Below are 17,345 nucleotides of genomic sequence, written 5' to 3' on the forward strand. Positions count from 1 at the left end.
GCGCTTAGCGGAGCTCCTAATTATCGAGACTCAAGCAAGGCCCAAAAGCCAAGCCAAGCCAAAGAAAACCGTCTCAGCTACCTCTTAAGCTCGGCTCAATACAGACCTACACATACTCCACTGGGTCCCACTTACCACTAGCCAAGCCGAAGCCACCGTCCGATTATTCACGTGAGTAGCTGTGGAAAATATCCTAACAGAGACGCCAACGCGTAAATATATCTCGAAAGACTCTCTCGCTCTCTCATTCCGAGCTCTTCACGGACCCTATAAAACCAACTTCCCACCAGTCGGATTTCGTCGGATTCCTCTTTTTATTCCTCTCTTTCTCGCTCCTCAATGGACTTGCAGCCATCTTTCGCTCACGGGTTGCAAAAAAAGAGCATCTTTACAGCACTATAAAATCAAAATAATCAATATCCACGTCCTCCATTGGAGCTCTCCACCTCTAGAACCCATGGGCTGTATCAGAAACAGGAGAAACTGCTCTGTTTTCCCACTGTTTCTGAGGCTTCTTTTCATTTTCTTGGGTTCTAGAGGGATTTCAGCCCAATCTCCTGTGTTTGCGTGTGATGTTGCGAAGAATCCTGACTTGGGTAACTTTGGGTTTTGCGATTCTTCAATGGAGATTGGAGATAGGGTAGCTGATTTAGTGAAGAGGCTCACATTGCAGGAGAAGATTGGGTTTTTGGTGGATAAAGCAGGAGCTGTTGGTAGGCTTGGGATTCCTAGCTACGAGTGGTGGTCTGAAGCCTTACATGGAGTTTCTAATGTTGGGCCCGGAACGCGTTTCACTAGTGTTGTTCCTGGAGCTACAAGCTTTCCTCAGGTCATTTTGACTGCAGCTTCTTTCAATACCTCCCTGTTTGAGGCCATTGGCAAGGTGAGTTCTTTTCATTTTCCGCAAAAGAGTCGGTTTTCAGAGAAAAATGTTTTTTTTTTTTTTTGGTTGTTGATTGTTGGTTTGATTTTGATTTGAATTCTAGAGTTTTTATTTTCTGTTACCGTCGAATAATGGTGTTCTAATCAGAAAGAATGGTTTTTTAATATGTTGATTGATGGTTTTGGTTGTGCTATGAATTTCAGAGATTGGTTTGAATCCTCTTTGGATTTTACGGATTGATTTGCAAATGAATGTGGTTTTCATGATCAAAAGGGAGAATTTTGCATTCTTATGTTGGGCTGAACATGTTCTAGTAGATGAGTATTGAATTCAATGAATTTCCTTCTTAATTGCTTTTGTGTTGTGGTTGATGGGAATTAGTTGAGATTTGAATTTCGGAAGGGCTAAATGATCAACGATCACTGCTACTGGCCACCCCATTGGCAGCAGGCAATGGCCGAAAACCTTGGAATGGCAATGAGGCCAATGCCCCCCTATTTCAGCAGCCAGAGAAAAATGTGGGTGGTACTCAGATGACTACTGAATGTGAGTGAGAATTTTGTGATGGGAGCTCGATAATTGAAATTCAATGGTTTTTGGTTCATGAATTTTCTTCTTTCCCTTCCTTTCTTTATACTGATGGCTGGTTTCGTTGCACTTATTCGTTTTTGTTGGTTTTAAATGATTCTGTTCTGTTTTAATCAGAAAATTGCTCGGTTAGTCTGGAGAAGTGTCATTTCTAATCCCAGTCCTCTCAGTTATTCAAATGTAGCTTGCGATTACCCAAAAAGATCTGGATTGTTCACCAGGTAGGGCCCACCATGCCAAGAATAGGCTGGTCAAGCCATCAGATGGGCCATACATGCCTAAAAAAGGAATGGTAATGAAATCAACAGAAGATCCACACGCGGCCCACCTGAACAGTTGGGCTGATTTTTGAGCCATGGTACCAAACACATTGGCACAGGTAGCAGCGGTAGGATTCCGAATCCCATTCTCTTTAGTCTGATCAGCATTTTTGTTTATTTGCTTTTCATCTGATCAGGGAATTTGATGTTATAAATAGATGGAAAGTGTGATTCCTTGATAGTAAAAATAGGACTTCCATGTGCCATCTGATCGTGCTTTTTAAAAATCTCCCACCCTCACAGGCTTCAAATTTTCATTTTCTGGATGTTTTTGCATTTTCGAGTAAGAATATAACTTTGTTGGGCTTTATTGATTGAAGTCCCCATAGAAACAGAAAAGATCACTGTTTCTTTCTTTCTTTTTTCTTCACATTGTGGCCGGTGTGATTTTTAACTGAACGTATGGATTCACCTTGCTAGAAAAGTGTCACTGATTGATGGATACTAACCGTCGTATTGATGGTCCAATCTGTGAGATTTAGAAAAGTGATGCATTTACTGTGGGACCCACCCAGTGAATGGCTCAGATCATGAACTATCATTCCATGTGCCCAGTTTGAGGGTAGCACAGCAGATGAGGATGGTGCCCTGTGTGAGTTTTGACTTTCGGGTGCTAATTTTATGATTACAGCCATGAAAATAATTTACGAATTTAGTTGTGTTGATTGGAATTTTCAAGTTTTTTAATCTTTGTGTGTGTGTGAGTGTGCGCGCGCCCATGTTCAGGTAGGTGTGGATATATATATATATATATATGCCACATTGGATCCATCGAGACACTGAATTACAGATTTCATTTCGCTCTTCTGAAGTTGACATCCTGTCATCACAGATTGCTACATTATGGAGTGTTTGGATGGACCCCATCATCGTCCTTGGCTTATAAATGTGGAATTTATCACCTTCATAAGCCAACAACAACCTAGTTAAAATGAATCTTGTGGACCGATAGATACGATGCAGAGTATTGAATGTGCCACATTTATATACCAAAATTTACTTGCAGATTTCACTTGAATGGTCATTTGAAACATAGAAAACCCCCTGATCTGTGGTCTGAAAGCTGGGCAATATTTAAAAAGGCAGGAATTGGGACTGAAAAACACACCTAGTTGCATAGATGAGTCAACTCGGATGACTTTGTTAAGTCCAAAACCAAGTTCTTCTACTTAGAGGACTCTTTTCCACCCAAAAGGATCAAGAAATGTGGAGTGCCCTCATGACTCGACCGAGTCAACTCAGTTGGAACAGACTCCTATTTGTGTCTCAGTCGTTTTTATTAACATTTTCATAAAATTAGTGAGTTTCATTGACTCGTTCGAGTTGAACTCAGAAGGTGAAAGACCGATATCTGAGTCAAGGTACGAATTCTAAAAACTAAAGCGCCACGATAACATGTATATAAATGCTAGAAGACCAATACCAAGTCAAGTATCGAGTTTGTTGAATCAGTCCGAATTAACTCGGAGGTTGAAAGACCAACACTATCTCCGGGTTGAGTTGCAGTCAAGACACAGCTGCAGAGCTATTGGGTTTTATTGAAAGATGAATTAAGTGTAAGATGTTGTTGCAGGTGGTATCGACAGAAGCCAGAGCAATGTACAATGTGGGTTTGGCGGGGTTGACATATTGGAGTCCAAACGTCAATATATTTCGGGACCCGAGATGGGGGAGAGGGCAAGAGACACCAGGAGAAGACCCTTTGCTTTCTAGCAAATATGCAACTGGGTATGTTCGAGGCCTGCAACAAACAGATGGTGGCGATGCGAATCGGCTCAAGGTTGCTGCTTGCTGTAAGCACTATACAGCCTACGATGTGGACGCCTGGAAAGGCGTTGATCGATACCACTTCAATGCCAAGGTAATTTAAATCTGTGTGAAATGTTGTTGAGATTTTAGATGTATCAAAGGGAGGTGTGATGGCTATATCAAAAGGAGCTGTTGTCCAGGCTGTTCATCTTGTGGTCCCCAACATGAATGTGCTGTAGCAAATGTCAGGCTGGTCCAGTTGCAAGTGGACCAAATAAAATGAAAAGTTGGTCTACACTCATTGCACACATGTGGGCTTTACCCCATTGGATGACCACTGACCAGACCAGCCTGATTTCTGGGCCAAGAGACAGATGGTGGGGCCATCTGATGAACAGCCAGGACATCTCACACAAATACTCCTCTATGATCAGAGGATATATTATTAGTTTACTAGGTTAGTTCAAGAAAGCATAAAATGTAGAAGTTTTTTTTTTTTTTTTTTTAAAAAAATTATTATTATTATTATTTATGCACGCATACACACCTCACACACACTCACACCATAGTGGAATTTCACCACGTATGGGTACTCGAACCCTTGACCCGGTGTTGAAACTCCTGAGAGTCAACCACCAGAGCAAGAGTCAGGACCCATAAAATGTAGAAGTTAAATATGAATTTTTTTACAAAAATGAGCAGTGACCAGGTGTGAATGCATGTCCTAAACTTCCAAATTAATCTAAGTAGGCCTCATGCGATGTCGGTGAGCACCTAAATTGATTGGTTTCAGACATAGTTCTAAAACTGGTTAACTCAAATCGAAACTCGTCTGAGTTGACTCTACTCAGCAAACTTTCAAGCCAAATCATTTTGAAACTTGGGTGTAAGCATGACTCAGCACGACTCACTGAGTCAGTTGAGTTGACTGAACATGACATGAAGTGAGTCGCTTGAGTAGATTTTTTAAAAAAAGAGTAAGAATTGAAAACCCAAGACCTCAAGCAGAACCAGCAACACTGTAATCAACAAGCTAAATATCATTTGTTTGATTACACGCCCTCCACACACACATGACTGTTTAAATTATTTATAATTATTAAAAATGAAGTGGAGCAAAAGTAAAGAGTTGGAGTCAATTGGAGTAGTTCACTTTTGAAAGTATGGTTTCATTACATGTGGTGGTTCCCGTGTATTGATGATTAGCTGATGAAGATGTGTGGAATTTTAAGTGGGCACCGACAATTAGGTTAAGTGGGTGTAGTAGGATAATTCCTCTTTAATGTTTTTGAAAATGGGTTCATGTGACTAGTACCTTTTTCTTCATGTTGTAATGTGGATGGGGCTGTGTTTGGCAGGTCACAAAACAAGACATGGATGATACATTTCAGCCTCCATTCAAGAGCTGTGTGATAGATGGGAACGTTGCGAGTGTCATGTGCTCTTACAACCAAGTCAATGGCATTCCCACATGTGCAGACCCCGACCTCTTGGCTGGGACCATCAGAGGCGAATGGAAACTCAATGGGTCTCTCTCTCTCTCTCTCTCTCTCTCTCTCTCTGGGCCATCTATTTCTCTGGATCGCTTGCCTAACCTAGAATGATGGTTTATGTCTGAGCCGTGTGGAGTACACCTTGATGTGTGAGTGCCATCTCATCCGTCTATTAGATGCACCCCCCCAATCCATAACTTGGGGAATAATGGAGGACATTGGAGATTGGTCTACCCACCATAGAAACTTCCAGATGGAACGTGGTGTCCACCATATTGTGTAAGAACCATCCAACCCGCCCATTAGACGGGCAGCTCAATGTTAGGCCTGGATCCCAAAATCCAGCCTGATCCATAACTTGGGTGGGCCACGGCAAAGATGAAGAATGGGAGACATTAGGAAGGGGGAACCCACCATAGATACTTCCAGATGGAGTGTATGGTCCGTCGTGTTGTGTATATTTCATCCGATCCATCCATCAGGTGAGTCCACAGGAACCCAAAAACATTCCAAACTTTAGGTGGGCCTCACCAAGTGGATATATAGTCTGTGGGCTTGATTGTACGTCATTCCCTATGTGGTGTCCGTGAGGATGTCCACCTTGTGCTTGGACATGGAAGTCCATGGTGCGGGCCCACTGAAGCTGAAGAGAATGAACCTCAACTTGGAATACTCGTCTGTTGGACTGGCAAAGGGCCTCTATTAAAGACCCAAGGCTTGTGTGGGAGAATTGGATGGCCCATCATTAAATGGGCTAGGCACTAGCCCAGGTTTCTTTTTGAGGTCCTGCCCAGAGTGGGTACACGCACATCTACGGCTGATTGTGGCCTTGACTTTCTGGCCCACTTAATTGATGGCTGATTGTAGTATTGAGTAGACTTGTCATGGTCAAGATGAAAGAGATGTACTAAAATAAGCGGCACTGATACAATAGTCGCCTGTGTGGAATTGAACTTCCAATGTACAGGGAAGAAGAAGAGTGGATATGGACTGTCCATTTCATTTCATGGTGCTTGCTGCAAAAAGCCCATCGTAGAATGATCCAGAGCTGCTTAATTGGTGGCCTTCAACCAAAAGGTGACTGATCGACATTTAGCAAGAGAACAGTGGCTAGGATCATCCAACTGGTCACAGTGCGGCTCCCTAAATGGTTTGTCTTGATGAACTGCCTTTTGGCAATCGTAGAATGTAACTACGGACTGAACCCAGGTGGATTGGGGCATGGGCATGACTACTAGATCTGATGACTAATTGTTCCAGGCCAGGGCATGGGTCCACCTAAAGATCCAGAAGGCCAGCTTGGATCCAACAGAATCCAAGTTGGATTCTTGACCTGGGTCATTTCTCTCATGTGTTGGCTGTGGATATTCATTCGATGGAAACCTTAATTTCAAGGGATGTTGATACGCATCACATGTCTAGTCCCATTCTTTATGAAATGATTTTTGCATTTCAATAGTAAAAAAGTTCTGGACTGGCAATTTAACCGATTTGGGCAAACCGTCCGCAAAGCTAGTAACGGCTAGCGATCTAATCTTCGAATGAGACATGATCCTGCACGAGCCGCGGGGCCCACCTCCAATCACCCCATGATTTTGATCCACTCAGGATGAGTTGCTTTTCGCTGTCTTGTGTTTAGCACCTTATTGTAGCCCTTTGAATATGCTGTTTGGGTCCCGTAGGCCTGAATTTTGAACTGGTTAGGTCTGACCCATTAAAAATATTGACTTTGCCTAGCCCATTCCAACCTAAAGGTTCGTTATGGTGTGAGTCTGCTTCACGGTAATGTAATGTAAATGGTAAGGGATGCAACAACGTCGTTTCGTTATTCTTCGTTTTGCTGGCTATGCTAATGTCGTAGCAAATGATGTACATAAGCAATGGCTGGAGCCCCTAGGTTAATGACATTGCTCAACACCGGGAAGGCACTTTGATTCGAGCCAGCCCTACCACATAAAACAGGATGTGGCGAACTCGCAGGCTAGTTTAGCAGAGTTTTTGGTTCTTGCTTCGTCTCGAATTCGAACCATTCAGACTGGGTGGGGCTGGGCTTATTTGAAATATTGATTTTGCTTGGCCCGCGCCCAGCCCATTTGAGAGGAGCATTCTCGTCAACGGTATTAGGTACCGATTGTAATATTAGGTGTAATTGTCATGATCAGACAACCAAAAAGAAGTAGCCCACCAGTCTGGCAGCTGCACCAAGTAGATGGTGGGCCCCACTATCTGATTCCCGCTGGATCATGATCGAATGGCAATCATTCCACCTTGCACTATCAGTGGGGACCACATATGGGAACTTTTCTTGTTTGGTCAACGGCTTACATGGACCCATCAAAAAAAGGTGCGCATGGGCACTTTGCACTTGATTGTACTATCGTATTATAAAAAGTGAAAGGGATGGGGTGTATCTATCAATGAGGATGGGGTAAAGATGTCAGTTGCTGTTGCTTAATTTGAAATTTAGGTACCTGGATATTTATTTAATTGTATGGTGCGTTGCAGATACATAGTTTCGGACTGTGATTCGGTACAAGTGCTTTACAACGACCAGCACTACACAAAAACTCCAGAGGAAGCTGCGGCAAAGTCTATCTTGGCAGGTGCGTGCATTACAGCTTTTGGTATTTTAGTTCTGTAGCCAGCTGTCAATGGGTCCGGCTATTCTGTCGGGCTTGGGGCTGGAATACTAGGCCCGAGCCTAAAATTTAAGACCATTTAGGATTTGAAGGGCTTTTTTCATAGATCATGTAGGATTGGACCAACTTCTCAAACAGCCCATATCTTGCACAAAAGTGAGTGGCTGGGCTCGATCTATGGGGTGTGGATAAATCGCTGAGCTCGGGACTGCTTGTTTCGACTGGTCTTGGCCCAATAACGGCTCATTAATAGACTTACTGGGGAAGGGCTAGACCAGTATGTGCCGTGTCCACCAATGCTGTAGTGGTGAGGACTCAACAACTAAATACATGGTTTGGTGGCAATGGGCTGGACTCGGGCAAGCTAAGCTTGGCCCAGCCCGACTCTATAAGACCCCAGAGCGCGTACTCCACAAAACCCACATGGGCCTAGTTCAGAAGGCCCAAGCATGTACCCAAAAAAGATTGGTTAGACCTGGGCCCCACCCAGAAACTGATTAGCTCCATGTTTCCCACGACAATGAACGTGCTTAATCCATCCGTTGATCAAATGGGCCGCACATGCACAAAGAAATAGAAATTAAGAGGAATCAAACCAACGGCCTATATGCGAGAACTGGAACAACATATTTCACTAAATCACATTAGCCAGAGGAAAGCCTGAATATTGATCGGACCATACATCCCGGCATAAATGGCATACATGCATGTCAAATCATATATCCAAACCCTGGGCGGCATTGCAGGTGGGGCATATCTGATCAAGAGAATGGTGATCATCCAGTTGATGCTCATCAGTGGACTAAATTCATTGGCTGATGTCAGTTGGTTAAGATAATGCGATCAGTTTATTTCTTGTCCATGCTCTGGCGTCAGTGGTCCGGATTGATGTACGTGTATGCCCACAGGTATGGAGGATGAGCCGCCACCACTCAAGAAATGGTAGAAAACGCACACGTGGTTACCCATGGAAATTCCTGTCTCGGGAATCGATCTCAGTTAAATTATTTTTCATGAGCTACTCATACCCAAGCAGCTTATCTTGCTGTCTACTTATTAAGTTCGATGTCTGACAAACAACATAAAACATCACATAAATACTTACTGCTTTCGTTTTGTTTTATCCACTCTCCGCCGTCGTATGGGACCAACATTTCATGTAGACTGCTGGTTATGTTAGGCCCGCTTTGGCCCCATCTTCAATGTGAACTATCCTCATGTGGAACCTACTTTTAATGTGGACCATTCACATTGTGAGGTCCACCTTTAATGTGGGCTATGTGGAACCTACTTTTAATGTGGACCATTCACATTGTGAGGTCCACCTTTAATGTGGGCTATCCATTATGTACGGCCCACAATTAGGGGTGTACCTGAACCGAGCTAGCTCGATTCGAAGCTGAGTTCGAACCGAGTTGAACTGATTTTTTTTGAAATCTTTTGAGCTCGAAAATTATTTCGAGTTGAGTTCGAGTAGGCCCCAGCACGACTCAACTCGGATCGAATCCAGCTCGAATCGAACCAGTTTGGTGACTCGGTTGCTTTGCCATTGATGTTGCTCACCAAGTGTTTGATAAAATGACTCAACGAAGTGTGGCCGGTGGCAAGGAAGGTATGTACATGAAACAAATACCCTTTTTTTCTTGGGTTTTCTTGGTTTTTATGTTGTTTAGAAGGTGTTTGATAAAATACCTGTAAAACCATTGCTTCTGTTTCACATACAGAGGTATTTTGAAGGTGCAGTCCAGGTGTTTGTGGAAATGCCTCAATGGCGAACTCGACTCGATCTTGGCTCGAACTCGGCCCGAGCTGCTGACTGAACTAAGCCGAGCTGGCCAGTCAGGCTTGAGGACTGAGTCGAGTTCGAACTAAGGTTAGCCAGTGGCAAGCCAAGTCGAGCTGAAGCCAACTTGACTCGGTTCGACTCGATGTACACCCCTACCCACAATGGATGTGGACTGTCCATCATATTGGACATTGGATGTCAATTGTCCATTATGTGGGCCCTACCTTGGATGTGGACCATTCATCATCAAGAGTTGACCTTTGATGTGAATTATCCTCATGCCGAGCCCACCTTCAATATCCACCACCCATCATGCGGAGCCCACCTTCAATATCCACCACCTATCATGTAGAGCCCACCTTTGATGTGGGTCATCCATCATCAGGGTCCACCTTGGATGTGGGCCATTAAACATGGGGGGCAGACCTTTTGATGCGGACTGTCCATTGTGTGGGGCTGACCTTGATGTGGGTCATGGGCCCGCCTTCAATGTCCACCGTCCATCTTGTGGACCCACCTTTGATGTGGACTGTCTATCATATAGACCCACCTTTAATGTGGGTCATTCGTCATGCAGGACTGACCTTTGATGTGGACTACCTATTATGTGGGCCCACCTGATGCGGGTCATCCATCATGTGGACCCACTGTCAATATTAATTATTCTTCATGTGGTTTTCATCTTTAATGCCCAGTGCCCATCACGTGGAGCCTATTTTTGTTATGGACTGTGTATCGTGTGGGCCCCACCTTTGAGGTGGGCCGTCCATTATGCGGCGCCACCTTTAATAAAGACTGCTCGTTATGCAGAATGATGAGAGAGAGTAGAAAAGTAAAAGAGTTAAAAAGCAAGAATGTTTCACTGATAGTTATAAATAATTTTAATTTGCTAAGTTACTTTTGCCTTCCAAGCTAGCCAAACTATCTTACACGCATCATGCACGTGTAAATGTGGTGCACGTGTGAAAGATCCATGCATCTATTGGTTGGACCCCACCATAGGTGTGACCACATGCAAGATCAGGACTACTGGACGATCCTCGCCTTCGCGTGGATTTGAAGCGGATGGTGGGTCAGCTTCTTTTAATCGTTTATCTAGTTGCTCAAACCCAATGGTGAGGACTGTCCAACTGACCTGATTCTTGGCTATGGTCATATCCATGGTGTGTTCTGCCTGATTACTGATTATCAGCTCAGATCTCTCAAACGTGTGCCTTGCAAACATAGGGTCATGTTCATCTAATCAGTCACATCTAGATTGATAGATCATGGCCTAAAATAGTACCACTCATATTTATCTCAGTCATCCGATCACACGGTATTAGTCCAACGCTTAAGAACATCTGTTATGTAAATATGTGCGATGGATGGGCAAACTTCCATTGATCAATTCCATATTCCATGGACCATCCACAGAGATGGCTTAACAGAAAACAACTTACCTAACCATGTATCCGGATTTTCTGAATTTTCACAGGACTTGATCTCAACTGCGGATCGTTCCTTAGCCAACATACAGAAGCGGCGGTGAAAGGCGGGAATTTGATTGAGTCTGCCATCGACAAAGCGATCACTAATAATTTTGCCGTTCTAATGCGGCTCGGCTTCTTCGAGGGTGATCCCAGCAAGCAGCCTTATGGAAAGCTTGGTCCCAAGGACGTTTGCACTGAGCAAAACCAAGAACTAGCCCGCGAAGCTGCGAGGCAAGGCATTGTACTGCTCAAAAACACCGATGGATCATTGCCCTTGTCGACCACTGCAATAAAGACTGTAGCTGTTATCGGACCAAATGCCAACGTCACTAAAACGATGATTGGGAATTATGAAGGTATTTCCAGCGTTTTATTTCTTTCATCGAACAACTTTGCTTACCAGGATCGTCATGCTTCTTCTTCTTCTTCCTTTTTTTTTTTTTTCACACGCACACACTAACGCCGTAGCGGAATTACACCACCTGTGGCTACTCGAACCCTTGACCGGGTGTTGAAACTTTTGAGAGTCTACCACCATAGAGCAAGAGTAAGGACCCAAAAGGATTGCCATGCTCGAGGGCTGTTTGCATGCAAGCAAAGTTGTAATCCACACAGTCCATCTAGGCTATGCTGTCTTGTAACATTTTCTATTTGTCAAATACTTGGAATGGAGAGTAAGGTTGAGTCATGGCATGTGTGGGAAGCTTAAGATGGTGCCACTAGCACACATGTACAGGACGATTGCGTCCCACTCTGCCCGTCTCTAGCTGGGAACCGGCAGGTAGAGTTGGGCATCGAGTTGAGTCAGACCGAGTTAGGTCCAACTCGGCTCGATCTGGTACTATCAAAACTCTAATCCGAACTTGATCCAACTCGGGACCGAGTCCAGCAGGCTTAACTCGATTCGAACCGGATCTTGACCGGACTGACCCCAACCGAGTCTGACTTGGTCAGAGATACCGAGTCGGATCGAGTTGGCCTTTGTTCGGATTGGGTCAAACTTGTGTTGATGCTTGTCGTGCAAAGATGCTGCCGACGCTTCGAGTTGTACGAATGGTTCAAAGGAGAACAAAGTAACATGGCCCCACGGTGATGTATTTATTATATCCATACCATTCATCCATTTTTCGAGATCATTTTAGAGCATTAGGGAAAAAATGAATCATATACAAAGCTCAAAGAGACCACACCAAGGATAATGATTTTCACCGTTAAAAAATTCATAGGGCACACCATAACATTTATTTTCCATCCAATCTGTTAATAAGGTCACAACTACATGAATGAAGAGGAAAAATAAATTTCATATTGATCCGAAACTTCTGTGAGCCCTAAAAGAGTTTCAATGGTAAACGTTCAACCCCCCACTGCTTTTTGCAGTGTGGTCCACTTGATCTTTAGATCCGTCTTATTTTTTGGCTCAAGCCTTAAGAGCAGACCACCAAATGGATGGACGGTTTGGATATATCACATACCTCATGATGGGACCCATAGAACTTGCTAACGTCAATACACCAACCGGTGCATGGTACACCTGCCCATCAGTCGATACACCAGTGTGACAATGTCATGGTCCTGATTCGATGCTCGAGGTGCCAGCTGAGAGGAGACGTTGGCTACTTCCCCGCCATCATGGTAGTTGGTGCTCTGTGTACCCCCACCATGATGTATTTATTTCATCCATGTCGTCCATCTATTTTTTTATATATATCATTTTATGGTATTAAACCAAAAATGAGGTATATCCCAATCTCAAGTGGACAATATTACAAGAAACAGTGTTGAACGAATATTGTGCAGATCGGATTGGTCTGAATTGGCCACTGATCTGAATTTGACTCGATATACGGTCACATATGAGTGGGCCTACTAGATCTGACCCGATCCCGGCCTTCGGTTTGGATCGGGTTGGATTCTACCTATCTCTACTAGCAGGAGCTTTGGGTGGCCACCGTGATGTATGGGTCTTATCCACACCGTCCATCCATTTTTTCGTATCATTTTATGATATAAACCCAAAAATGAAGTAAATCCAAGGCTCAAGTGGACTACATAATGGGGATTAAATTCTTACCATTGAAAACTTCTTGGGGGCCACAGGAGTTTTGGATGGAGCTGATATTTGTGATTTCTCTTCATCCAGGTCTATGTAACTTTACAAATAGGTTGGGTGGAAAATACTCTAGAAAAGTTTCAAGTATGAGCATTGGATCTACCTCATTTTTGATCTCATACTCTAAAATTATAGGAAAGTATAAGACCCATACATCACGGTGGCTACTCAAAGCTCCTGCCCGTTCCAGCAGGAGACCCGTCGGGTAAGAGGCAATCGGGGTCCACATGTACATTGATACGGATGACACATGTAAAATGCTTAGAGATTGATGGGGGCAAATGTAGCACATGAAGTGAATATGAATGATTGAACATATAATGCATTTGAAAGATATGAAGCATGTGCATAAAACATTCCCTTAATGAGTCTATTACCATACATTATATCCTCCGTGAGATGGGAGTTCTTTATTAGCGCGCGGGTCCCATTTATATGCATTTCCATCCGTGAATTAGATCCGTCTGCTCATTTGCTAGGAAAAGATGGATAGTTAAGAAGAAATTGACCAACAGTCCACATTCTTCTTAAATATGCGGCTCAAAACATATGCATAGGGCTGGCCTGATGAATAGCTTGGATATCAGAGGCGGGCCACGATTTTAGCCAACTAAAAGCACCTAATGGCCTTTGTTTATGTCTACAGGGATTCCATGCAAATATACTACTCCTCTGCAAGGGCTAGCAGCGTCGGTTTCGACGCTCTATCAACCCGGCTGCCTCAACGTTGGATGTGCCGGGTCTAGCCTTCAATTAGATGATGCGAAGAAGTCAGCGTCTATGGCCGATGCGACGGTCTTGATCGTGGGGGCCGATCAGTCGGTGGAAGCGGAGAGCCGCGATAGGATCGACCTTCATCTGCCGGGACAGCAAGAGCTTCTTATAACTGAGGTCGCAAATGTATCCAAGGGACCTGTGATTCTGGTGATCATGTCTGGTGGGCCTATGGACATATCGTTCGCCAAGGCCGATGATCGGATCAGGAGCATTCTTTGGGTGGGGTACCCCGGCGAAGCTGGAGGGGCTGCAATCGCTGATGTGATTTTCGGTCGGTTCAATCCAAGTAAGTTCTCGACGCATTGTACATACCCAGTAATTATACACCGAATTTTAAGACTTGGGTCCTCATCAAATGCCTGCTTTTATTCTTCAAATGACCATGGTGGGGCCCATCAGATGAATAGTCGGGATCCCAAACATGGGATGTGGACCCCACTTGTACAAATGTGGAGATGAGCAAAAATCGCCAATTTTCTTGATCTGCAAGTTCGATGTAAGTGCCCCGGCCTGAAAGTCATGGGGACGATTACATGCGTTCCAACATATATATTCTAATTACTTGCCTTATGTTGGAGTTGTGTGGGGCCCACCATGGTGTATGAGTTCCATCCAAGCTGTTCATTTGATGTGCCTGACAATGTTAGCCTGATCTATAACTCAGTTGGGCCACACCAAGTGGAAAAATGGGGGACATTGGGGATGGGTCCCCCCACAAAAAAAAAAAAATCCAGATGGAATGTGGTATCCACCTTGTTATGCATGTGTCATCCAACACAGTCAACAGATGCGCCCCACCAGGATAAGTGGAGACGCTGAAACTCACTCAATTCCAGAATTTAGGTGGTCCACAACAAGTGAATATAATCAATTGAGGGTCATTGTGCATTGCTCCCTGTATTGTGTCCCACCTGAATTTTTGATAGGGATTATTCTTAGGATTTATGGTTCCCATGAGGAAGCACACCACATGCACGGTATGGATTCTGCAATAACATCACGTATAGGCCACAATCACATGAGGAGGAGAAGAAGATTATACAATCAGACAAGTATTTATGACCAGCTGGTTAACTCAGGTCTCTCTGGCCGAGTCACGATTTCAATCGGGGTTTGCAAACTATGGCTCTAAGAGCCCGACTCACCATTTTTCATGTTCCTCAGGTGGAAGGCTCCCCGTGACATGGTACCCGCAATCATTTGCCGACAAGGTCCCGATGACGAACATGAACATGAGACCAGATCCAGCCACCGGTTACCCAGGCCGCACATACCGTTTCTACACGGGTGATACTATCTACACGTTCGGTGATGGCCTGAGCTACACTCAGTTCAACCATCATCTAGTACAAGCACCTAAGCGAGTCTCGATCCCACTAGAAGAAGGGCATGTATGCCACTCTCAGAGCTGCAAGTCCGTTGAAGTTTTCCAAAGTAGCTGTGAAAACCTTGCATTTGAGATTCATCTAAGGGTCAGAAATGCTGGGAAGATGGATGGAAGTCACACCATTTTCCTGTTTTCTACACCCCCATCTGTCCACAATTCCCCCCAAAAGCATTTGCTTGGGTTTGAGAAGGTGTTTTTGGGATCCCAAACGGAACAGCTGGTGAAGCTCCAGGTGGATGTTTGTAAGGATTTGAGTGTGGTTGATGAGCTCGGGAGCCGGAAAGTGGCACTTGGTTTTCATGTTCTTCATGTGGGGAGCTTGAAGCATTCCTTGAGTGTGAGGATCTGAAGTGGGTCCCCCTCGAGGTGATGGGAAATGAAGTGGGCCACACCTATTGAGATTGTTGGAAATAAATAGGCTTTCATTGGAAGAAAAAGTGCTTTCAGGGAAAGCTTGTAAGAGAAAAGGTGTAACAATCTTTTCAATTGTTTCAGTGGCTGTTGCGATTTGAATCGAAAATTTGAGATTCAATGAAAGAATTGTTTTGGGTTTGGTCTCATTTTCCATTTTAAAGGATAGGATAGGATACTCCAGTGTCCATCAACATCACAAACTGCCGACTGGTGCCCTTTCACAATGGAGCGGGACCACTTGATTTAGTGGACCACCTCTTGGATGAGCCATAGCATGAAAATCAGACCAACCACGCATTCATAACCAACCGCTCTATCCCCTGCTTTTCAATGGTGAAGAAAAGATTGGATCAGCAGTTGGAAGAAAATAACTATAAATCGGATTTTAGAGCGGCCCACCAGAGCTGTTGATTGATCATTGGCACATGGGAAGTATTGATTAAAGGCCCCATTTCATGGCCCACCCAAGCTTTAGATCTGGCTGATTTTTGGGACGTATGGTGAAAATCAGTATATCCCACGGACACTGTAGTGGGCCTGAAGAGCTTGAGTGCTTTACCCACCGCATGCAACAGGTGTTGCAGAGGATTTCCGCCCATGTTTTTCCAATGCGTGCAACCAGGCATACCATCCAAATTCGTAGGGTGGTAAATGGTCCTGCCAGGCTCGTTGCATGCTCGTTACTGCCCATGGACTGTCGGTTGGCCCAGATCCAGCCCAGCCCTTAAACTAGGGATTAGGAACACCTCCGAACGTGCAAACCAACAAACAGCTCTGAGAACCAAAGTTAAACGGGTTGAGCCGTCTGGGTTACTTACCTCGCCCCAAGACTCAGTCCAAAACGGGCTGGACCCTTGAGGTGTTGGGTCCCAGGCCATTTGCCAGCCCACTACATTTTAGAGATATCTGTCTGTTTAGTTACGGTTAGTGAAATTAGGTAAAAACGTCCTGCTGTCTTTTAACCATGGTTTGGCGACTCACCCAAGTCAGATGCGACACATCTGAGTAAACTCGGGCTCAGTCAAGGCCCATCCGTCTTGGCACCACAAATCAGTGGTGAAAATAAGCCCAACTCAGCCTGACTCAAGAGTCAACTCTAGAATCGGGTGAGTCATCACTTCACTCAGGACCTGACGAGTGAGTCCGATTCTGCGAGTCTTAAAATCATGGTCTTGAACTCTTTTACTCCATTCCCAGTGTTATTGCAAGTGTCTGAGACTTCGCTGGCTTGGTCATGGCTCAGCCCAAGCCTATCTAGCCAGGCTTGTAGGTTGGGGCTGGGCACCACTTTCTTTTTAGGCTTGCTCTGACAGAAGGTCCAAAAGTTTGGACCGGCTCTCTCAATCCCAAAGTATACTAACTAGTTGTAGAGCCACATCTCCCACCATATTGCCACTAAAAATCTGCACGCTATTAAAAGACGAATATCACTTGTCAGGCAGTCCTCTAATGAGTGGGCCACACCTTTGATTACAACGGACAGTCGATGATCTAACTCAACGTGTCTTTTTACCTGCTCATCTTCGTGATCATGACTCCTAATATCATTTCCATGTCATTGATGTACTAGGCATGTGGCATGTTGATTGTTGGCAGGAAAGATGTGACCGGACCACAAGTCAGCCTACTTGTCTCTGCATGTGATCATCTCTCTCTCTCTCTCTCTCTCTCTCTCTCTCTCAACTGATTAGTTATCTGGACCGTCCATTAGATTCACTCAATTT

The 17,345-nt window shown here is 44.5% G+C and overlaps 1 protein-coding gene across 3 annotated transcripts; it reads left to right on the forward strand.

Annotated features, from left to right (window-relative positions):
* The first annotated feature begins 253 nt into the window (after positions 1-253).
* LOC131232032 (beta-xylosidase/alpha-L-arabinofuranosidase 2) lies at positions 254-15,767 on the forward strand. Of its 3 annotated transcripts, none has more exons than XM_058228411.1 (7): positions 254-883; positions 3,365-3,652; positions 4,899-5,068; positions 7,539-7,636; positions 10,936-11,286; positions 13,690-14,106; positions 14,985-15,767. In XM_058228411.1, exons 1-7 carry the CDS (start codon positions 458-460, stop codon positions 15,554-15,556), a joined length of 2,322 nt encoding a protein of 773 aa, XP_058084394.1. In that variant the 5' UTR covers positions 254-457; the 3' UTR covers positions 15,557-15,767. The 3 variants fall into 3 exon arrangements, with proteins under 3 accessions (XP_058084394.1, XP_058084396.1, XP_058084395.1); XM_058228413.1 differs by lacking the exon at positions 254-883 and adding an exon at positions 993-1,429; XM_058228412.1 differs by lacking the exon at positions 254-883 and adding an exon at positions 1,516-2,383.
* Positions 15,768-17,345: the final 1,578 nt, after the last annotated feature.

This window comes from Magnolia sinica, chromosome 2 (genome assembly GCF_029962835.1).
Source record: "Magnolia sinica isolate HGM2019 chromosome 2, MsV1, whole genome shotgun sequence".
Lineage (NCBI taxonomy): Eukaryota > Viridiplantae > Streptophyta > Magnoliopsida > Magnoliales > Magnoliaceae > Magnolia > Magnolia sinica.